The sequence below is a fragment of the Oenanthe melanoleuca genome, chromosome 1A (assembly GCF_029582105.1).
Source record: "Oenanthe melanoleuca isolate GR-GAL-2019-014 chromosome 1A, OMel1.0, whole genome shotgun sequence".
NCBI classification, from domain to species: Eukaryota; Metazoa; Chordata; class Aves; order Passeriformes; family Muscicapidae; genus Oenanthe; species Oenanthe melanoleuca.
This window is the reverse complement of record NC_079334.1, coordinates 57105815-57130370: the sequence shown is the minus strand read 5'-3', so window position 1 is coordinate 57130370 and position 24556 is coordinate 57105815. Positions and strand designations below refer to the sequence as shown.

Genomic DNA, 24556 nt, shown 5'->3' with positions numbered 1-24556 from the left:
AACCACTGACTGTCCTGCCTCAGCCCTGGACACCAACACCTCACTGCAGCTGCTGGGCCCAGCCCAGCCCAGTTCCAGGCACAGGGCAGGGCAATCACAGCTCTGTCAGCAGCAAAGTGCCCTCCCCAGCTGTGCCTGGCAGCCCTGGATTTTCCCCACCATTAACATGATGCTCCTGACAGACCCTGTCCCTCCATTCAGCACAGTGCTCTCTCATACCAGGGGATGGAAGACACCTGAGGCATCACCACATTCCCCCACGAGTCAAAAACCTGCCCTGAAGAGCAGCCTGGGCCGAGTTCTATCACCTGGCACACACCCATCTGCTCTGCTGCTCCCTGGGTGTGCCAGCAGCCACACAGCTCAGTGCCCACTGCCCAGCCATTCCCTTCCCAGCCCTTTAATTCCTTACCAGTAGCAGCTGCTGGACCACCAGCAAGGATCCTATGCTGCTGGCAGATGAGTTTTCACCATGTTACAAGCTATGCATCACTTGAGTCCTCACACTTACATCAACATTAGACAACAGTCACAGGACACTTGTTAACATCCACACTTTGCTGAGTACATCCCCAAATGAGTTTGAAATGAAATATTGAAATGAACATTGCAAATTGTGGCTTTGCTCATAAAGCCAAGTTTACACCAAAGTTCTTCTTTAGTAAGAGCTGTCCAATTAAATGGATATATTTCTTCAGTACCCGTAAATGAACATATTCTCCTTTTGGATAGCATTATGCTTTAAATTAGTGTTGCATAAATACCGTTACCTTTTTTGGTGAAAAACTCCTTGGAATATTTCCCCAACATAGCGTATTTTCGAGGGATTTTTCCCAGCAGTTCAATGATCAATGCTATGTGGTCTGCATTGGAGAACATTGCCAGCAAAACAGAAACATACAACAGTTTAATCAGTACATTGCATGCACACACTAACACTGGCCCGGTACAGACAGAAATAGATTGATCCTGGTAAAAAACACACGTGCACACTGCTTGCTCAGTGGCTCCTCTGGAAAGATGCTTTCAGCAAAACTTCCTTCTCAAGACAATGTTTGAGAGTCAGCTGCCACAAACAAGTTTTGCCACGTAATTTAAAATTTACCAATAGTTATTTTTCAGAACATTTGGGTTAAAAAAAAAAAAGCCAGACATTCCTGGGAATTTTGCATTTCAAAATGACAATTTTGCTGTGTGATTTCAGGAAATGCTCCTCGCTGGGACATGATACAACCAGCAACAGCAATTCCACTTCTGTCTGCATCACGGCACCTTTCAAAAAGAAGAGGTACTACCTCTGCGATTGAAGAATTCCCGAGAATATTTTCCAGATAGAGCAAAGTGCCTTGGGATATTGCCTAGCAGCTCTATGATGTGTGCTATGTGGTCTATGAGGGAGAGAAAAAAAGGATACGGGAGTGGAAGGGGCAGGGAAAGGATGGGATAAAAAAGAAGAGGAAAGAAACTGGAATTAGTAAAAAATCAGAAATAGTTCCAAATCAACAATGTTTGCAGCAAATCCATGCAGAGGTTTCCAGGATCAGCAGAGCTCTGGCATCATTAGTAGCATTTAGGAACAATGAATGATGCCTACATTACCACTGCAAAGAGCATTTACAAGCAAACAAGCATGAAAATGGACAGGTATACAGATGGAAGCAGGAGTTAACTCTGATTTTAAAAAAATAATTAGTAATTGCCTAATTCAAATAAAAATACACAATGTAAACATTATTCCAATGTCATTCTTGTAAAGAGAATAATAGATAAAGTTCAAATTTGTCGTTTCTTTTCTAAACTAAAATGTTGTTATTTTCAATCAGGTTTCCACACATATGCAATCTTACAAGAAGGGCAGTTTAATTCCTTCAGGCAGTTGTTAAGGAGATGAATATCTGCAGAAGGGAGTTTTTGCCCACCCACTGCTAGTGGTGGAACTTAAAACTAAAAAGAAAAAAAATCATATTTATATTCTGAAAACAATGTGTACGAACAGTTCTACTCAAATATGAAACTTAAATCCCACTGTAAGCTCACTGGAAATATAAGAGAAGGAATATGAAAATATGAAGAAACTCTTACAATACCTCAAAAGAGTCATACCTTCATCCCTGGAATAGTCTTCACCAGAGTGTGGCTCAAACAAGTAATCTCCAGTCGCTAGCTCAAACGCCTACAACAACAGACACAGTCATGGGTGTTTCAGAAGTTACACTTTTGATCATAAGATGTCAGCAGAACATCACAGCTATCTCAGGAGAGAGAGGCAATCCAGGCCTAGGACTGGATCTAAGACTGAGGAGAGGCCACTTACCTGGGGACATCCCTCCTGCAGGGCAGCAGCAGCACCAGCCCCGTGCCCAGCCCCGCAGGGCCCTGGAGGCACAGCAGTGTGCCCACTGCCCAGCCCTGCTGCCCACGCAGGCAGGATGAAGGAAGGAAATCAGGCAGGGCTGGGGTGCAGCCCCAGAGCAGCACCAGGCTCCCCAGAGCCCAGCTCTGCTGCGCTGAGCCAACCTCAAACTCGGCTTTGCAGGCTCCTGTGTGCGCTGGTGATTGCATCAAGCATTTCTACACACATCAGGTGTTTCTAACTATGTAATAAGAGCTACATATGTATCTGAAGGGTCAGATAACATGTTGGAGGCTGAACTAAGGAAGTTTGAATCACAACTAAAATCCATTTATGACTGTAATTAATCACTTGAATTAGCTTCTTCAATGACTCTAAATCTGAAAGTGTTTTTTTTAATACTTCAATGATAGGAGTAAATGGCGAGATCGATACTGATGGGGAATCTAGAACAGACACCAGGATATCAGACCCTCTCAGGGCAGGCAAAGCTTCCATGGGATGCTAACCCTGTGTTAGGTGAGGGCAAAACTGACTTCTCTTTATGGGTGCAATGAATATGAAAAGCCACAAAGCATTGAAGCAACTATGAGAGCCCCTGCTTGTGTCCAGACATGGATTCATCTGGTCTAATTGGTTAAACTATTCTGTTTCAGCTCTGGCTCACCAATTGCCCAAACAGCCACAGGAATCTAATTCTTTCCAGGTGGTTTAAACATCAAACTATTTTCCATGTCCAAGACATGGGAAAACAACTGATCCAGAAAAGCATTCCAAAAATGAGGCAGAGCTTCCTGGCACAATTCTAGGATGGGATTTCACTCCATTAGAACATTTACTACAAAATACTTGTCTCCTGAAAATAAACACTTTTCTGTTCCAATTTATAATCTGGAGTTGTTAAATCACCTGTAAATGTAGCCTATTTACGAGCACTTGGCTTCTTCAAGCTGTGAACTGCACTGTCATCCAAGTGAGCTACAGCCAACATAACTCACTGCAATCACACGCAGCAGCCAAGAAAACAAGAACATCCCTTGTTGACACTTCTGCTGATCCTATGAACAGGCCATTAATTTCTAAAGTTACTATCACTAATAAACAGTCATTAACTACTTCTCTTGTTCCACTCTTAGCTCAAGATTGACACTTTTCATTTTACAGCTGAAAAAAATCTGAAGGACTTCATAAAATATCAGGTTTCTAAACTGAAATAAATGTTAAGCGTGGCCAGAAGTGATCACTGGGAGAGATCTCTAAACCCAACACAGAGAACATTGTTATGCTCCTGAGATGAGACAGCAGACCCAAGTGTCCTCTCTGTATCTCATAGCAATGTATTTATTCACAGGAAGAGCTGGAGCAGCTTTCCCAGGAGAGCACACACCGATGGGGCTGATTCCTGAGGACATTGAGAAACTCAGTGCTATTATACACAGATCCCTGGAGAGGAACAGAAATGTAGCCACAAAGGCAGACTACACAAGAATATAGTTTCCATCCCAAAATGAAGTATTAATTAATATGTCTGCGTGGGACTAAAGACTAAACTGAAGAACTGTGAAAAGTGTTCATAGAGAAGCACAAGAGGTAAGCACACAGCTGTGATACTCTGAATTTGAGATCAGTTTGTGTATCCCAAGAGCTGAAAGCTCTCATAGATTTGGATATGTATACCACCCTCTTGCTGAACAAAACCTAAACCTTTTGAAAACTGATGATGCTTCTCTTTTCCTTTTTGTACAGCTCTGACTCTATGCCCAGGATTGGTTGGGACCACAGCACTTCACACATTCAGACTCTCCCTGAAGGACTCCAAGTGGACAAAACCACTTCTGACTCGGGCACAGGAACAGGTGCTGTGACTGGTAAGTATTTGTAATGATGGTTCTTAGCATCCATGAAAGACAATGTCTCACAGGGTCATCTGTGACAACCTGGTAGTACGTTCTCAGCTATTTTCAGCACAGACTGGCTACACAGTGCAGGATAAATAAAATTAATTTGGCCTCATATAAAAAAGAATAAAACCCAGAAGGAGGTTTTTATCATAAAGAATCAGCATTAGAGATACATTAATAAACAAAAATAGCTCTAAGAAGGACAAATATATCTCTGGATAGCATCAGTCAGAGTTGTTCTCTTTAAACCCCTGTCCAAAGGTGTGGTGCACTGGAAAGCCTGTGCTGTTACTGACTGGGAGCTGCTGGAAGAGCAGCTCTGGCTGTGCAAACACTGCTGCTCTGGACTTCCTGGGCACTCTCAGTACTCACACACACTTTACACCCACCTGCAGGCACAAACACCCCCCCAGTGCCCATAAGGGAGGTCACTGACACTCTGTGATGACACGTGGGCAGCACAGTGACCACAGGTCTGCACAGCTGCCACCAGTCTGGGGCCACCAGCATGACAGAGACCCTGTCCAGGTGGAGAAAGGTCAGGCAGGACCTGGCCCCAGGATTATGGGGGCTGAGCAGAGGATGCAGGAGGGAAGGCTGGTATGGCTGGGTTTGCTCAGGGGGGAGAAGGGGAAAAGGGATTTAACTGCTGCACTCCTCTGCCTGAAGGCAATAGTGGAGAGGAACAAGATACACTCTTCCCAAGGAAAGGACAACACAGAGCAGACATAGGCAGCAAGAAGGGAAATTCCAATCAAACATGAGGAAAAAAATTCTTTGGTGAGACTGCCTGAGTACTGGGACAGGCTGCTCAAGCTGAAAGGCTGTGGAAATGTCATTCTCACAGGTACTCCTCCAGTGACCTCATCCACCACTGACAACAACCCTTGTTCAAGGAGGCAGATACCAGAGACCAATTTAAATCTATATTTGCCTATAATTTCCATGATGCTTTACAAATACAGACTAGCCATATTTACTTTCCATTTGAAAGCAGCAATTTCAAAAACTGTTTCCTGACAGAAGCTCCAACTTTAAAATACCATGATTTTTTACTTAATGTTGACATTTACCGCAAGAGAAGTCAGCATTTCATTTATTATATGGAGATAAAAAATTAGATACAGCACACTAAACATATGGCACAGAAGCCCAAGGCAACCATCCATCCTTACTGACTGTTCTGGCAATTTCTACTTACCCTTTTCCTAAGGTTCTCACAGAAAACCAGTCTAGACTGCTTTTCTCCGTCTGCAGATGGTGAACCTTTCCTATAAATGGTTACACTGCTGTTTTATAGGCTCTGAACAGGCTCTGTTTCTTTCCTGCCACACTATTGTCTGTGAACCTACCACAGTACACAACTGGTGGCATTACTATATAATGGACCCATATCTAACCACACGACTGGAAATAGCCACATTTTCACTGTGTGACAGCTGTGTACTCAATCTGGCGATTGAAGGATGGATGCATGCCTAGGGAAAGCTGTCTGGGAGAGAACTGGAAGAACAATTCACTTGGACTGCATCAGCCTGCCTGAATTGAAGATCCAGCTGAAAAAGAACAACAAGCTATAGGCCAGAATTATTATTTTGACAGATGAGATGCAGCTCTTGGCCAGAGCTTCTCTGCCCCAGCTGAAATGAAGAGATGTGAATGAGAAGACTGCTTTAAAAACAGGCTTGGTTTTAAGGACACCGTTGCCCAGGTCAGAGGGAGCATGGAAAGAAGATCAGAAAGCTTTTTGAGATACACACACCAGCTGGCAGTTTGCTCTCCCATGGACATCTCCCTCTGAAGAGCCAGGCAATGAGAAGAGTATGAAAGGCATTTTGCACAGTTAGTGCTTGGTAAGAAAGGCCAAATACACAAAACAAAGACTTGCATGGGATGCCTGCAAAGGAAACAGGGCTCTTTTATTTGCTGTACTCCTGTCTTGGAATCATGTACATACTGAGTGGCTGCTTTGGAAAGTCAACTCCACTGGGAAATCATTTTCTTTTGAGTGTTTCAGGTTGTCCACCCACCACTTTCATAAAGGGTGTACAGTGAGTAATAACAGCATTCTGTACTGTATCTGCCTACTGAAAAATATGTGCATAGCAACTTCAGCTTTTTCTCCCCTCAAAACCACATTTTTGATTCTCCATTTTTCCTCAAAATACCACTTCTGTGCAGACTGAGGCTTGTCATCACACCTTTGGTATGTGCCACTCACACATACTAACATGATGATACTCATGATCCCATGGAGACATGATCATTTTTTCCCTGCTTACAACAGTGGAAGAGTAGTTAAGGACAGTTACCTCCCCACTACTCCATGTAGTGAACAGAGAACACCATACAAAGAAGTAAACTGGGAGCACAAGCCTACCTACAGCAATTTACCTACAAGCACTTACATGTATGTTTAATTTTAACATCATAACTTACAATATCCTGCTCATTATTCTTCATTCTGATCCTGAGTTCTCTCACATGAACAGAAATGCCCATGAATAAACCCCACTGCTGTAAACTTCCTCGCCTTGCAGTAGCATGCCCCTTGTTTTGAAAGTTCTTTGCCTGTTCCCTTTCCCTCACACCTGGTAGTGTTTTCTTTCATCATCTGTATTCTCTCTGGGTAGATAAAATACCAAGTACAATTTTCACCTTCTCTGGCTTCCTGCTGATCTGTAGCTGTCATGTTTGCTAGGTCTTATTACAAAGAGAAGATATTGCAGGAATCACAACTCTCCACAAAGAACACCTCAGAGAAGTGTTAAAAACTTAAAAAGCCTTGTTCATGTCCCAGCCTGTGACAGAGGCACCTCCTCCCCGCAGCTCAAAACAAAGGTAATGAACAAAACTCAGATGGATCAGTTTCATCAGATTCATCACTTCAAGTGCTTTTCCTGTCTCCAATCCAAGGAGACTGGAACAAGGAAAAGCAGGGGAACCATGGTGCTTGCAGTCATTTCCAGAAGCACTACAAAGGGATGCTGTTTGCCAGTACTAATTCCTTTATCTTGCCAGGATTTCTTGGCAGCAGCAGTGGAGTACTGTGTTCCGTGTTTTCTGGGATTTAGGAAATGCTAAATCACTCAGTGTCTGTTCAGTTTCTGCTCTAAAGAAAGCAACTTGCTCAATACTGTTATTGTGGAAACTCAAACCAATACAACTAAATCAAGAGTGGTTTCAATCCTGTCAAAGGTACTGCTGGCTCCAAATCTATTCCCTTTTTTGGGTGAAAATGAGAGATGCACTTCCCTATTGGCAGAATTAAATTTGGGCTTAGTACAGGAAGGGAACATCATCTAGAATTTAGTAGATGTGGAGAGATTCCCAGTGTCTAGCTTTCCATGAGAGCAGCACAGTATTCCACTTAAACAGGCCACTGTTAAAAATGAAAGGGCACTATACAATTTCCCTAACCAAACTTATACATGTCCAGCAAATGACAGCAACAATCACTCTAACCAAGATCACCAAAATCTAGAGAAAAAAAATAAGTTATACTTTGTGGAATTCTCTGCCAAGCACTGAACAAGCAAACAACTCTGCTGTGGTCTGGAAAACCCCACAGACATCTAACCTCTTTCACAGCACTTCATGCATGCACTGACTGCAAGCCTCCAAAGATATGCATCATCCTCTTTCTTTCCTTCCTTTTTTTGTTTTTTCTTAGAGACTCTGCAACTCACCTGCAGATCACCTGAGAGGACTGGTACTGGTCTGAGGATATTCACATTCATTCTTTAAACCTGATTCAAAGAAGTGTGGGGCACAAGAACTGGGCCATGCTAAACTATCTAAAATTAGAAGATTCAGCTCCCAGGCTGCTGGCTTGCAATGCTACTTATTCACTGACATAACACCAAAGAAACAAGCAAGCACTATAAGATTATTAGCACTGAGTTATTTTACCCTCTTTTGCTGTTTGGGTAGAGCCCTTACACAGCTCTGATTACATACACTCCCATCAGAAGTAATTCTGATCAGGAACTGGCTAGTCCCATACTAAAGTCAATACAAATAAAACAGGACTTTTCTTTCCTGGAAGCTGCATCAAAAGCATCAAGCTCCTGGCTAAACGAAGCCATCCCAAACTAACTGAGCCCAGGCAGGGAATGCTCTCCATTCAGACACAACGTACCATGTCCCAGAAGATTCACAAGGGGATATTCTGGAAGCTGCTGTGCACACAGGAATACTGATGCTTTGCATGCTCAGGGCCTGTTTATCAGAGGCCTTGCTAAAAAACTCATGCTCATGATTATTACTAAAGACTGTGTAAAATGGACAAGAAAATAGTATGGTGGAGAAAGATATTCTACTGCTGCTGAGATAAAACACAACCTTTTGTGCTTAACACACTATATGCCATAAATACAAGCCAATACAAGAACCAGCTGCTGGGCTACACATGGTCAGTCTACCCTCAGTGAGTAAGATTATGTCACTAGCAAGCAAAAGGCAGTGAAAACCTTAGGCTGAAATGGACATCTATAAAGCACAAGACCAAGTAAGACCTCAGGTGAATTCTGTTACCAAGCACACCAAGTCATCCTTCATTTAATCCAGGACACATAAAAATATTGGTGTGTTTTATACACACGTAAATCCCTGACACAGAAAAACTATGGACACTAAGTTCAAAAAAATGCCTTTTTGTTGCAATTTTTAAAATGGAGATGTGAGCTAGAATATCTGACACAGCAGCGAACACAGAATACATGGAGAAAATCTCATATTTTGCAAGCTAGGAAGTGTTCATGTGTGCTTGGTGCTGTCACATTAGTGGATGGATGGATGGATGGATGGATGGATGGATGGATGGAAACTTGACAAGGAAGAAGTAATGGAAATACTGCTGTACCACAAATTTTGCACAGTACTGCTTCCAAAAATGCCCTTAATGACTCAGGACTTGTACAAGAAAAGTTGCCTCTGCTCTCCTTTGGGAGTTCTGGACAACAAGGCTAACAGGGTATCTGAGCTGTACTGTGGTTGAAAATAAACACCACCTGCTCCAGCAGACAATCCCTTTGAAAACACAGTAAGCATGGAACAGAGCAAATTAAATATGAAACAAGAGCAATATAACCTAGAAGAGCATTTTCTGAACCAAATCTAGGTAGAACAAGGAAACCAAACTTGAGAAAGCAAGTGGGGCTGTAGAGGCATTAAAACACTTTGGCACTTCACAGTTCTTGAGTGCCTTAGGGATTGAAGAGGTTCACATTTTAATTTCCAAAGATAGCCTAAATAAGTTATTTGGGAGTTAGCAGTTGCACATCAGGAATGCTTTCCTGGCTGTTAATCTCTGTTACAAGTCCTCTGCAGAAAGAGGTATTAAGGTCTTCAAGGCAATCCCTACCTCAGAGCTGCTTTCCATCTGATACAAGATCAGCATCCCCAGTGCTCTGACCCATTTTCTCAGCCACACAGCAAAGCAAATAGATTTTGGTGGTTTTCAAATAATTAATTTTTTCTATGAGCTTGGGAGGCTGCTCTCTTATTTTTTACTCAACTATACCATGATGACAAGTGAATTCAACAACTGTATGTCAGTGCTGTAATGTTACAAAATTTCTACTGCATTTCTTAAGGGCAAAAACCTAAAGACTGTGACAACAGACAGAATTAGAGCACTTCTACCTCAAATGCTTTACTATCTGCCAGGCTTGCATAACAAAAATGCAGAAATATATTTTTCTCATTAAAATACTGACATTTCATACATAATTGTGAATCTGAGTTAAGATACCTCCAGTGGCAGTGATGCTTTAGGCATTTTTCTTTACCTGAGTTTGAAGAAAGCAGTAACATTTATATGTAACACACAGAAGTTGTAATAGGCTGGGCAACCCCAAGTATTGCAAGAATATTATATTCCTTAGGTATGATATTGCTATTTAGTACCCCATTACCTTCTCCATTTTGTCAGAAGAGTAAATTTGGAAATGGATGGGTTTTCTGTGTGCTAAAGGAAAAGCTAGTATTAAACTCCAGAGAAAACATACTTTAATTTCACTTATGGGTTAGTTAGTTCCAACACATGGCCTGCTGAACTTATATCTGTAGGATTTTATGTTCCTTTCAATCCTCCTCCTCCTCCTCTCCCTCCGAGCTGTGTAATTCTTCTCATCACCCACGCCTGCAAACTGTGTCTAGTATTTGAGTCTTCTCCTCCTCCTCCTCCTCACACACTTACTTTTATCAGACATGTATTTGTAAAATATAAAGATTTGATTAAGTTTTTGCTTTTAAAATTGGCAAAGGTATTTCTAAATTTGTTTTTTTGGAAATACATACAATCTTTAATGAGAAGATGCATACAGCTTGTTCATCCTCAAAGAAATATTTGTGTTTAAAAAAGCTACATTATTAAGTTTTCACTTTTTCTGTTCTCTAAAGACTCTTAAAGAGCTGTAATTTCAGCTCTGTGTTAAAATTAATTCTACAGAATATTACCACATAGTATATGCCAATAAACTGAATTCCTTCTCTTCAGAGTTTAGAACCAAGCCTAATCCAATCCATGTTTTCACTACACTTGGCACCAATTTAAAGTATTTAATTGTTTTGCTACTTTACGCAAGAAAAAGGAATTTAATTGCAGCTAACAGCAGTACAGGCTCTAGGACTGGAATGAAACAAACAGTTGTACTTTTTCAGTTGCATTTGTCATTCAAAAGAGATATATAGAATAACCATTTTCTCTCTAAACTTGCATGTTTCTGACTACAAGTTTAAAATGCATCACATGAAAATTAGATGTTTTTGCCAAAATATTTCCTTTGGATTAAGAAGGCTTGAGAAATTGAAAGAAAGGGAAGAAATCATCAGCAGCTATCTGATACATTATCATAAATGATGTTGCATTTGTGTTAAAATGTCAAAACCATCCCCATCAGGTTTCCTCAGTAAATAAACAACTGTTTCTAGGAGCTTTACTCTTGCAAAATACACACTGCATTGTTCTTACCATACATGCTGTACTCCAGATATCAGCAGGTGTACTGTAACCTGCTCCTATTAAAACCTCTATGGATCTGTACTGTCTTGTCTGGATGTCTTCTGTGAAGTGTTTATGCTAAAATAGAAAGAACCACATTAATAGAAAAAAGGACTATAAAAAGACCATTTCTAAATACTGAACAGCAGAAATTATGTAGTTACACTTACCACCCAGCAGGCATTCCCCAGGTCAGCAATTTTAACTCTAATTTTATCTGCATTTCTTGGATCCAGTGGATTCACCAGTAAGTCAGCAGCACGAGTTTTTGCTAACACAAGCAAAATGCAGAATAGTTAGCATGTTCAGCCTACTGTTCATTATCTCTAAGCAGTTTTCCCTTGACACTTCGTTCAGCGTTGTCATACACTCAAGACGTCAAAATAATTTGCTGAATGTTACAAGAAATTAAAGTAACATAAATAGCATTTCTTACCCTGATTTTTAAATATCCTTATACACTTCAAGTGCAATTTTTTTCCATTTTTCAGCTGCCAAATAACTATTACTACAATATCCAGAGGAGCTTCTAAGCAAAACCAGTGTATATGTTTCCCAGAACAGATTCAGACAGAAAATGTGAAAACTCAGACTTCAAGAAGACTCACCCACTACACACATGAAAGGTATGTTCTTGGAACAGTCTGGTTGAGAAAATAAATCCTGCACTTCCATGCCTGGATACAGTAAATAAAATCTGGCTGGATTTTCTCCTTCTTTGTTGCTGATTTTTTTGTTGTTTGTTTTGGTTTTGGTTTTTTGCAAACCTATCTCAAGGGGTAAAAGACTCACCGAAACTGGCAAATTTGAGAGCTTAGGGGGCTGTCATCCTTATCACAAATAATTTAACATTCAAAGTTCTCTGAAGGTGCTACTTGCAACAGTCATGATCCAGAGTAAAAAGGCAAGACTTTAATCTGATTAATCTTGCAATCTTTGAAGACTCTTGGGACATTGAGGAGGCAGTGACCTCAACAAACAGCCCTCTAAAAAAGCTGGAATGGAGTCCAAGACTCAAGTTTATAAAAAGCACCAATATAAGGATAGAAGTAAAACACTCAAAAGACAGGTACTAGTAAAACTAGTAAGCTTAATATTAAAATCTTCCCTTAAAAACATGCTGCATAGTATAGTGGAATTTTTTTAACATAATCACATCCATTACTGAAGGAATAACAGGACCGTTCTCAGTTCAGTAGTCTTTGCAAAAAAAAAAAAAAAAAAAAAAAAAAGATGATGCTAGATAAATCCTTCCCACACATCTTGTTGAAGGACTGCAGTAAAAAAAGTGGAATGAAAGGGGAGAAAAAAGGCCTCATAACTAAAACATCTGAATACGGCATTAGGCAACAGCTTTCTTCAACATTTTTCTGAGAGGGACCTGAGCAGGTAATAGGGAAGTGCCTACACTTGTGATTTTCTAAAAACTTCCAATGCTTAAAGTCCTGTCTCTTCTGAAAGATGAATTCTTGGATTATGTATTTGACAAACACAGATGATTTACAACTGAAAGTGAAGTCAAAACAAGTGTATTTTCTAGAAAGTACTAAAAAAAATAGCATCCAAATAAGCTTAACCTGTGCACAAAATCAGTGAACAGTTCTGTGTCCTAGTTCCATAAAAATTAAGAAATATCACCTTAATTCTCACAGTCTTAGTATGACAATGTACTTAGCAAGCATTCAAGCACTGGGAAGAGGAGGAGGAGAGTCGTGAGGAAATTACAGATCTATCTTCAGGGCATTTGGTCACGCAGTGAAAACTTGAAAAAGATAAAAACTGCTCATCCACTGAACACAAATTGGTTTGTGCATTGAATAAGGCAAGTACCCCAAAAAAATAAGATGAGACCATGTCACTTAACAATGCATAGCAATGCCTAGAGAAAGAGGAACAAATAAAATTCTACTTCAGTACAAGAAAAGGACAATAAAGATATGGTGAAAAATTATGTAGCACCACCATTTAAAAATGTGAAATAGCCTCTAACCCCTGTATGCTTCTTCTTTCTAAATACCTTCATCTGTTTTATTACTGTTATACTCAATATTATTATTGAAGCCATTAATACCTGTAACACTCAGCTTTTCCTCTTTCCTCAAAAAAGTCAACTATCACTGAACTTAGTGTCTGTCTGCTTTCTTTGCAAATTCGGTGTGTGAACTCATGGGATAACTTCAAGGAGGAATAAAGTAGGTTTGTAGCTATGAAGATAAGCTGTTCCAGGAGGACAAAAGCAGCTTTAATTTCTGAAGACATGAGGATTTTACACACCACACCACCCCAGGAAAACAGCAGTGGAGTCTTTCTGTCTATATACAGCTGGCACAACAAAAGGAGCTACCAGGCACCTAGGAACCTCCTCCATATTTTGGGGACCTCAGAGGAGATGAACTAGAAGCCTTATTTGCCTGGATCTTCCAGAAATGCAGTTATATACTGCAAAATACTGAGCTGTATTTTATTTCAGATTTCTTACCTTACCTGTCAGATCCTGTAAAACTGTATGAATTGCTCTTTTGAAGACTTAAACCAAGAAACAGACTTGACTGCAGTTTTCAATGCAGCTCAATATAAATTTAGTAACTTCATCTGTGACAATGTTGATGGCAGGCTTGGTGAGCTTCTCCCTAAGCTCCCATTTTCTTCTATCTGCTTATAAATTTAGTCTCTCAGTATTTTCTGTATTAAAGTTGAAACCCATATACTTATCATTTAACCACTGGCACTATAAATAAGGCCTATGTGTAATATCCTGAAGCTATTTAATTCAGTGGCAAAAATCCAGCTCTTTGCAATGACACCAAGATTTCACCTTCCATGTCTTCAAATGGATTTACAGGCAAAAGTTCTGGATTCCTGGCCAGAACTTAAATGTCCAAAACCATGCTGAATATAGAAATGCCATAATGAGCTGAGGATTGGCAACATTCCCTGCTGAGTATTAATAAAAGGTTAAGAAAGGAACTGTGTGACACACAAAGAACAATTACTGAATGAAAACAGTATATTACAGAAATCTTCAATATGACTGAGAAAAGATGTGACAAGAAGTAAAAGAGTTGCAGCCAGACAAGTACAAACTTGCTACAATTCTTCTAAAACAATTCATAGTACCAAACGTGGAACACACCTCAATCACACTAGATTATAATTTCATTTGTCCATTTAAGAACAGGTATTTTTCTCTTTGAAAAATACATTTTAAGCCAACAATAAAGGTTACTGGGTCAAAAGATGGTATATTACTGACTTGTTATCAAAGGACATAAAGTTACATGATCTCATGCTCATCATCTACCTTTAAACTACAGGAATGATGTTTATTTGCAGCTATAGATTTCCTTTACTTTCATGTGCAGACTGACTTGTCAATGAAAATATTTACAATAATTTATTTATCTAATACCCCTTAAAAGCAAGTTCTAGAGTGGAAAATAACCCATAAATCACAGTTCTGCAAGAAAAATCATGCAATTTACTTAAATAATCTTTTCTTAACCTAACCACTGTCTCTGTATTCCATTTACTTGCCTCATTTATTTAATAGAGCACACACCAATGCTACTAGACAAAAGTCATTAAGAGGACTTACTTTTTGGCAAATCCCCAGTGCTGGAAGCTGAAACTGTTCTGCTCCTGTCATGAGATGGGCTGCTCTCCTCTCTTTCAGTTACAGTTGATCCTTCAGAAACAGCAGAACCACAAGCTACAGACTCTAGAGCCCCAGAGAACACTGACGCTGAAAATTCAGAGAACTGGGACTCTGGAATTTTATGACGTCCATTTGGCAATTCACCATTAAACTGTTCATAGGAGCTGCTATAAGAGTAATCACTTTTTGCATTTGGATCATCCAGATTATACTCCTCTGGATTTGGACATTCTTCCTCTTCCTCATCTTCATCTTCAATCTGTTGTTCCAATAGGAATGGGCCGTTCACAATATGGCCATTTGTTTTGGGGGATTCTATCCACTTAGGGTCTGTAGAGTCAGTGTTGACAAGTTCCTGCTCAACATCATCATCTTTTTCAGTGTTCTCCTTCTCTGTGTCTTCTTTTTCATCCTGATCTTCTGCTTCACCTGAAAAATTTCAGCAAGCAACACATTACATCATACATCAATAAACCAGACTAAAATTAGGCATTTATCATTTTTAACTCTTCAGTAACTACCTGACCTCTGACATATCATACAAGAATATCACTGAAATATGTAAATCTTAAAACATAAATTAAAGGCAAAAGAAAAGGACTAGTAAGGCTGTTGTAAAAAAAACAATGGGAAGTGGTTCAGGATTCAATCTGTGTCAAGAGGGAGTCATCACAGAAGTAGGAAAATGCTCTGTAAGAGTAGAACAAGAACAAACCAAGCTGAACTACAGTCTCACTAGTTACATCTTTATCGGGATTTGAAAAGCTGATCAGAAAATCAGGGAAGTCAGAATGGAGCTGGACCATAATGACAATGGTCAAAGTCACCAGAACTGAACAGGAATTTTAACAAGACATATCGAAAATTTCAGCGAAGAAAATCTTTGTTACCTGATAGATTATTACAACAAAGAAGATAAGGGGAAGCATTCTTACATTTTCTGTAAGAAGAAAAGGGGAAAGCAATGATGACTCCAACTACCACAATATTATAGAAAAATTCATCTTATTCTTCTTCACTAGGATACTCAGTTATTCCACTTAATGTGGCATGGTGACTGTTCTGTTGAATTTTCTATGTGCTTTTTTTTTAGTTGTTTATAGCTATAGACTGGTTTTCTTCACTTCTGTAGTAGGTTTGATTTTTCTTTACCTTTTTATGTTTTGTAGTTACAATTTTACCTACAGAAGAAAATTAACTTAATGATCTAGGACATCTTGACATTTTTTTCACTGCACTAGTTGCAACACTGCACTATTAATTTCCTCTTTGAAACAGTAAACTCAGGGTCAATAAAAACAAGTAATACTAACCATCATCATTTCCAGGTTCTTCATCTACTACCTCTTCTATATCAGCTGTTTTTAGTTTCACCTCTGGGTGGTACTCATCTTCTTGTTCATTTGATGGTACAGCTGAGGTTACATTTTCTTCTATTTTTTTCCTCTCAGCTTCCCGCTCTAGTTCTTCTATTTCCTGCAGGCGTTTTTCTAGCAGCTCAGCTTGCCTCTTCTGTTTTTTCTTCAGTTTCTTCTTTTTGTTTTTGGATATTTTTCCAACCTGAAATATTAATACCAAAGAAAGAAATTTAAAAAAAAAAATTATTTTCAAGGCAGCTTACACCAAACTCATTTACAGTTTGATCACCATTTTTTTGAAAATATTAGGTAGGAACTAATTTGGTAATTATATTGCTTTTTTCAGTTTACTTCAAATCAAGAATGATATAGGATTATATGACACAAAAATCCACCAGAATTTTATACAGGTGATCATATTTTTACTTGGTCATTATTAGATATCAAGATCAAAGTACATCTATACATCTAAGACGCCATAATAAAATTCCTATGATCCTATAACCTTGAGTAAATACAATAATCTTAAACTTCAATCCAGATTAACAGATTATATTCTATATAGAAAATAACTAGGTATCATACTAGTTGTTTGCTCATAAATTTAATACCTGATCTCTCTCTATATATAATGCAGGTAGTAACCAGCAAAAGTATTCTGAGAAAAAAGACATGAGAAACTAAAGAGAATGAAAACAGTGAAGTTTAAATAAAACTTGTGTTGTTCAGCTGTTCTCTTGCAAAGGAAAGGATTTTTATTACTCCCTTCTGGCCCAAAACATATGAACTACAAACAGCAGATGGTCATTATGAAGTTTCTCATTTTATATAACATAAGGATTGAAAATGTACACCAAGAAGGAAATTAAAAATGGACCTACCAGAGCTTGGATTGAAACACTTCCCTTTCATTTTAACTGAGTTGTGGCTTTTTACTATCTGATAAATGAGACCTATCTAATTTCCATTCATTGTTTAAATATCACATTAAGAAATCCTCGTATAACCAAAAAATACAGTACAAGGAACAGAGAGAAACATTTCCTCAAAGGTTTATCTGTTAATCCTGTTACCTTCATAAAAAGCCAAGGGATAGTCTAAACAAGACATTAAATTTCACAGCCCTAATAATTTTCATCCATGTTGTATATCCACTGAAATGATACATGATCTGTACACACAGTAAACAGGTTTGACCACAGATATTTCTGAGCAGCTATATTACCACTGGTTATTTGCTATATGCATATGGCAAAGAGACCTTTCAAATCTCATAAAATTGCCTCAAATTTCAGGCCTTGATGATTAATGCCTTTATGCCCTTAAGATATCTGCAATGCACAATATTTAGTGCATTCACCCATTTTTGTCAGGATTTGAACGAATGGATTATTCTTCAAGAGAAGAAAATGGCAATGCTTAACTCAGTCTGACATAGCTATAGAACTGTATGTCTGTGAGAATTTCCATCACAGAAATATTGTGCTTAAAATTGGTAAGGCCAGAGACATTAAAAGAAAAATATTCTCTGAAAGATAAAAGCTTAATTCAAAGGAAGCTTTTAAAAGGGTTGAGGCTACCAACAGTCTAATACATATTAATACCCAGAGAAAAACAGAAAATAAGGCAGTTAGATTGCATTATGTAACAATACTTACAGGCTTTTGTTGTGGAGCTGTACTCACTAAAAAGACAAAAAATAAATCATAAATAAAATAAAAATTTTCTTTTTCAAAAAACAACTCTATAAAAGCAAAAATAAGCAGAAATAATTTTAAAATATTCTTAACTAAATAAGGCAGTGATAAGTTTACTTTGTTAGCCAGATTTTTTACTCTTTACAAATACATGCTGTCTGAAATCATTTGATGTCTCCATTAGAGCATCTGGGATTGGAAGGAGCTAGCTGCCACCTGTGTTCACTGTGTTGTGGTTGGCAGAGAGTTTCTGAAATTTAAAAAAAAAAAGGCTGAACCATAAAGAGTGGATAAAAATCATCAAATGGCTGCAAAGCTGTCACAGAGTAAATGTATGTAGTCAGCTGGCAGAGCAGGTATAGACTGGTTTAAATAGTTCAGGGAATATTAGCAAAGAAACATGAAACAACAGAAAAGCCAAATACTCGTGTTTTTTATTCTGAGACAAGGCAGTTTGATTGCTGGGGCTGGAGGTATGAAGAAGTGCCTAAGGCACAAAACACACTATATCACAGAAAAAGCAGCTCCAGCATGGGGCTCTTCTGAGCAGCTCTGAGCAGGATCCCACCAGTGCCTGGCTCTGATGAGACTGCAGTGCTGACTGCCACACACACAGAACCTACCCTGTGACCAAACCAACAGAAACAACCAAATATGGGAGACAGAAGCAAAGTGGAAGGGAGCAAGAGGAGCTGCACTGGAGAGAAACTCTCACAAACTTCCTCAGATGCCAGGCCTATCTATGGCAATTAAGGAATGCCAAATAAAATACAGAGTTATTGTATAGGTTCAGATCCTGCAGGTAAAAACCTGCTTGAATACCCCTGAAAGGGTAAAGTTTCCAAAAAGATTCTTAAAACCTGAGCACTATCACTGCAATTAAAAGAGAAATGAAACACAACCTATTCCTGCAATGCTGTGAAGAAAACACATCTTCAGCTCCTGTGTGGAAAGCCATGTATTTAATTACAATTTGCTAAGAATGAAGTGTGGTAAGAATGCCATTCCTTGCAATGATGCTTATTTTAATGTCAGGAAGCAAGATAAAGGCTACATGAACAAAAGTTATTTCCCACACAAATAACATAAAATTTCTAGCTATGTGATTACACATTATGTCAAATTCAATATAATATATTCACCATTTATACCATTTTTCATCTAAAAATATGTAACGCTGTGAAATGGATTCTCACCATTTTGTATTTTTTGTATTTGCTCCCGATATAGAAAGTATTTTTAGCATACCTCACAGATTTTAATCTGATATATTTTCTGACTATAGTACAAAGGGAATTACTTATCCCCTGCCTGCAGCTGATGTGCTTAATAGGCAAATTAGTAGCAACCATAATACTAAAAATACATAGTACTAAAAAGAAAATCACTAAAAAAGCCACACTTCCTCCTCGTTTGCTTATTGCTGTGAACTTCTTTACCTTGGCTTCTCCTAGCTAAACATAAGTTACAGCTCCTATCTAAACTCTTGGCAAGTTTAACATAAAACATTTTATACCCCTAGGAAAATGGGCCTATCACAAGTTCAGTTAGGTACAATAAATTCCAGTTTTAAGGGTGAAAAACTATGAATGTAAAACTTTTCATTGCATCTTAAGAGTAAGTTACAACAGACAAAAAGGCAGATGATTTCACAAGGATGCTGATGAACTTGTAACAGCACTAAACAAAATTTAGGTAAGATTATTAATTGCTGTCAGTATTAGAAATGCAAGCTTCCAGTGTGACTAAAACCCAGGCATTAAAGCTTGTGAGATGGAAGGGGAGTTAAGTTTATACCAATAAATCTTTTTCTATATCTGGGGACCCTGAAAACTTGACTGTGCAAAACCAGTAGGGAACCATTACTCTGATAGTTTCCAGAGCAGGAATAAGAATTAAACAGGCAGCATTTTTCAAAACGTGAATTTTCATTGGACAAAATACTGTTAGCAATTATATCCTGATGACAGTTTACTACACTGCATTTCAAGATCCTGTTCATACCTGCAGAGCCAGAAGGGGGAGGAGCACCAGCCTTCTGCCACTCGGTGGCCTCAGCAGCCATCCTGCGCACGTAGGCATCATCCACGCACATCAAAATGTTCTCTGGCTTTATATCCGTATGGATGATCTTGCACTTGCTGTGTAGGTAGTCTAGACCCTGAAGTACCTAATTACAAAAATATTTTTTAAAAGTCTGCTTGAAACTGCAACTAAATTTATGAAGAAACTCAATCTTCAGCTGCATTTTAAAATAAGTCTGATTTTATCACAATGCTCAGAAGTACTCAAAAAATTGGAAAAAATATTACCAAGTAATATAGTAGCACAACCACATAATTTTCCCTTGCAGCATGGAATTACAGAGGCTTATGAAGCAAAATTGTATGATGCACAGTAATATCAATGCAATGACTGAATTGCTTCATATTCACCTTTCAGAAATCAGTTTTTAAAACGTGTAGCACAAGTTTTGTCCATGGAGAAAATGTACAAAGATCTACATTATCTTTAATAAGCAACCTGAAATTACCAAACAATGCCATTCTCACTAGTCCAAACAGCTAATTCCAGTCTCACAAAAATAAAAGATTTTTCATCTTTCAGTATTAAGATCTTCCTCTTTTCTCAGGTATGAAGGATTTGAAATACCTTTGTCTATATTCAAAAAGCAATTCTTCAGGTCAGAAGACTGTGTGATTCAAACCTTCATCCAAGTCATAGCACCTTCAAAGCTGTATCTAACCTCAGAATCAGACCAGCCTGCTCAGAGCCTTTAACCAATTCACTTCCAGCTACCTCCCAATATGCAGAACTGGCTGGGCTGTGCACTGTTTGCTGGGTAAAAACCTGAGTGGACACCAGGTAAGAGCTTGGTGGGGAATGGAGTTCCATCCAACTGGCAGCCATGACCAGTGGTGCTCTCCAGGGCTCAGTGGCAGACTTGGCAGTGGGTTAATGGTAGGAATTGATGCTCTTTTAGGTCTTTTCCACCCTGAATCACTCTATGATGTATAATATATATATATATGCTTTCTCGTTGCTTAAACACCTTCTCCTTAAAACCACCTCTTAGCAACCTGATTTTCACAGATTAGCAAAGAACATATTTTGAAAGAACACTTCCCAATGAAATGCTCTGAAGTGTTTCAACTTGCTAACACTCTGACTCTACAAAAACTTAAATACAGACAGACAACAATTTCTTTAAAGAATAGGTTATTTTCATTTTTCAGAGAGATACCACTTTTGTTCATCACTATCATTATCATCATCATCATAATGGTATTGTTTTCCACAGTTATGACCATTTGTTTTCCACACTTTATTCAGAAGCGTGATATGTCAACCAAAACTACAATTTAATATGAGTACCTTCACATCTATAAAAAAGACTCACTGCTTCAACTTTTTATTCTCTAAAGCAGCTCAGAAAACTCCTTTATTGTACGAAACCTCAATTAAAAAACACAATGCAAGCACCCCAAAAACCCATGTATGCAGAAGTGCAGTCTTCCCATTAAGATCGTCTTGCAAATCATACTGAGATTAAAATAAAATTATCTAAGATAGCAGTAAGACTTCAGTTCAAATATCATAATTCTAACCTTCAAACTGTTAACAATTGTGGAAAAAACCTAATTAAAAATTAACAAAACTTACCTGTCGAATTATGCTTTTTACACAACGGATAGGAAGGCCTTGATAATTGGACTTGATTATCCATTTTAGAAGATGATGTCCAAGTACTTCAAAGACCATGCAGACATCTGTAATTTAATTAAGGATAACTTCCAAATAAACTTGTTTATGAGATCATCACAAATGTTTACTTGTATTCTGGTTAGGGAAGTCATCACCCCCCTTAGAAGGAAAAGGGTTCCCCCTAAAATGTTCTGGTACCTCATTTTAATTATATATAAACCCATACCAAGCCAGTATCCAACTGGCGAATGAATTAAAGACTTAATTATGCAAATCTTGTCCATTACTTCTACATGTTAACAACAGCATTAGGGTGAAAAACTAAGAAAAGAATTGTAAAAAGTAACTCAATTTTCTTTTCTTTGAGACAGAAGTACTGATTTGGCCTATGATCTCTAGTTTTTAATAAATGTTAAATTATATGAATAGAAGGCTTTAATAGCAGAAGTGTGCAGCAACTGTGTTTTAGAAAATGAACCATAATAACCATTTTTTAACTAAGCTTAACAGATTCACTTGGTAACAAATACTAACCTATTATGAGAATGGATCTCTTAAAACCTGCAATTCTAACTGCAGGGAATAATGGCAATAACCAAAGAACTCTCAAACAAAAGAAACACAGAAATCAGAAGCAACATGCAAAAAACACAATGCCAAAATGTTTAATTTAACACAATATTTACTACTGGCCCCTGACAGAGGCAAACAGGCAATTATTAGAGGAGATTATTAGGAAAAAATATTATGTAGGAACTTCTTGTGATTTCTGCTTCAAGGGCTTTCTAAGTTAAGAGATTCTACACCTACATGCCTGGGTAGGTTATCTTTCTATTGAGAATATCTTCAGATACTGAAGATAATTTAAAGTTTTACTATCTACAACATTCTGACAAGAAGTTATACATTCAGAGTATACCAAATTAATCCTCAAACATGAGCTGGGAATGACCTTAATGTACCTGGAAATCAGAAAGAATGTTAAAATCTTAACCACATAATACTACAATGTTGTAAAGAATAATGCAATACAAATAACCAAAAATTAATTTATGGATACTGCAGGAAAATCTCAATGAATTAGACTATGTCAGAGACCATCCACAGAGATGATCACTTCTACACTGTTAAAAATCTTATCTAACTTCTGTAAGTTTTATTAACCGGAGTCTTGGCAGTGATCTCAAGAGTCACTGTCTTGTGTAAAAATGTGACTTACCTTGTCTGCCAGTTTATCACACACATTCTTCTCAAGTACCTACCTATATACATAAAGGTAACTCAAGTTTTAACATCTGCATCCTCTATATACACTGAAGTTACACCAACAAAAGGTCTCAAGGCTGGTCAAAGCACACAGTGAAGAACTGCAACACAACTGTTGCCAAATGTTTATCTCATTTCACATTCCCAAATTCCTGTATTAGAGGGGACACTGAACATTCATTTCCCACTCACATCAACTGGGTGTACTCAGAACTAATCTCCATGCAGAAGAGGAAACAGTCTTGGTTACTTTACCCCACAATGAACGTAAGTCACTAGCAGAGCATACAGGCATCATAAAGGATGAGCATAGCACATGAGCTCTGCAGGGCTTATTAACTGAGCCCACACAGCCAAGATGCAAAGCTACAGCAACACAGATTGCAAAAAGGCAGGACACTGCAACATTCAGAAATGAAATGTAGGACACCCGCCCACAGTCCTTCAGACCACTGCTGCTGCACTCTCCAGTGCACATTCCTGACATTCCTTGCACTTACAGAAATGCTAAGCCTTGCCAGTAAGCAGAAAAGAAAGGGATGGAGGGAAGTAAACAGCTGAGAGGCAAGGGGAGAGCACCAAGAAGGAAGACATAAAGAGGAATGGCAGAGGCAGGCACAAAGAGGAAGGGTCACCAGAAAGCAATGTCTACCTGAAAAAAAGACATTGCAACATTTTGCTAGGAGGACTTGGACAAACTCAAGGGACACTCCATACTGGAGAGACAACTGGAATGGAGAGAAGATATAGAGCAGGCTCAGTGTTGGGAGTAGGTATGCAAAAATGTGACTGCTGTCTGATTTACTATCCTGATCTGAAAAACATTAACCTTAAGCCAGACTACCTAAAACAAAGGGTTTGGGAAAAGCTCTGCATTAACTATAAGGAAACCAGCCTTGCAAGTCCCAGGATCCTCCTACAGCACCAGTCAGGTGACTGTTAAGAAGGTTCAAAAAGTCCTGCAGCAAAAAATAAAAACAAACCCTGAAGCTCACCTAGCAGACATGCTTTTTGTGAAATGCTCTTCAAAGCAGCACAGGGGATGCCTTACAGAAGGAAACTAAGCACAGCTGCAAAAGTGAGAGAAAATGTAACATTAATCAGCTGACAGGTTTAAGTACTGAGAGCTGTTCTTTCCTGACCCAAATCCCATCAGCATCTATCAAAATACACATATTTATAATACAAGCATTTAGAAATATGACAAAAGCTAAAGGTAGTTAAGCTCTAGTACCAGCACAGACGACTTCAGGTTGCATCTCAACTGCTTTTTAATTGGCAGTATTTAGGCACTATGACACCTAATTAATACTCTATATTCTTTGGGGATACATTTATTACAATCATTACAATGTCTGATTGTGTGGGAATGTTTCCTTCTTTATTTTTTTCCATTTGTCCCTCAAAACACTTGTTCCATTTTGTGATTATCTGAAACTTTCATTAAAAAAATGCTACACTGAAATGAACATTTATTATGGCTCTAATAAATGGCCACTGCAAACAAACATAATTTACACTTATTGAAAACAACTAAGTGCCCAAGATCACAAATTTTGTTATTTCATGAAAAGGTCCTAATTGCAATCTTTGCAAAATATACAAGTAGCTAAAA

The 24556-nt window shown here is 38.4% G+C and overlaps 1 protein-coding gene across 6 annotated transcripts in view; it reads right to left on the bottom strand.

Moving 5' to 3' along the window:
- Positions 1–24556, bottom strand: part of SRPK2 (SRSF protein kinase 2) — a 125379-nt gene that overhangs the window by 6525 nt on the left and 94298 nt on the right. For 2 of the 6 annotated variants that reach the window (XM_056514227.1, XM_056514236.1), the window contains 9 exons: positions 21634–21740; positions 19975–20140; positions 17932–17957; positions 16229–16475; positions 14856–15344; positions 11431–11531; positions 11231–11338; positions 2088–2173; positions 1296–1388 (listed from right to left, as the gene is read on the bottom strand). In XM_056514227.1, coding sequence (XP_056370202.1) covers positions 1296–1388; positions 2088–2173; positions 11231–11338; positions 11431–11531; positions 14856–15344; positions 16229–16475; positions 17932–17957; positions 19975–20140; positions 21634–21740 — 1423 coding nt within the window. Of the gene's footprint in view, positions 1–770; positions 864–1295; positions 1389–2087; positions 2174–11230; positions 11339–11430; positions 11532–14855; positions 15345–16228; positions 16476–17931; positions 17958–19974; positions 20141–21633; positions 21741–24556 lie in introns of all 6 variants that reach the window. The other 4 variants (XM_056514199.1, XM_056514218.1, XM_056514244.1 and 1 more) reach the window with 3 other exon arrangements.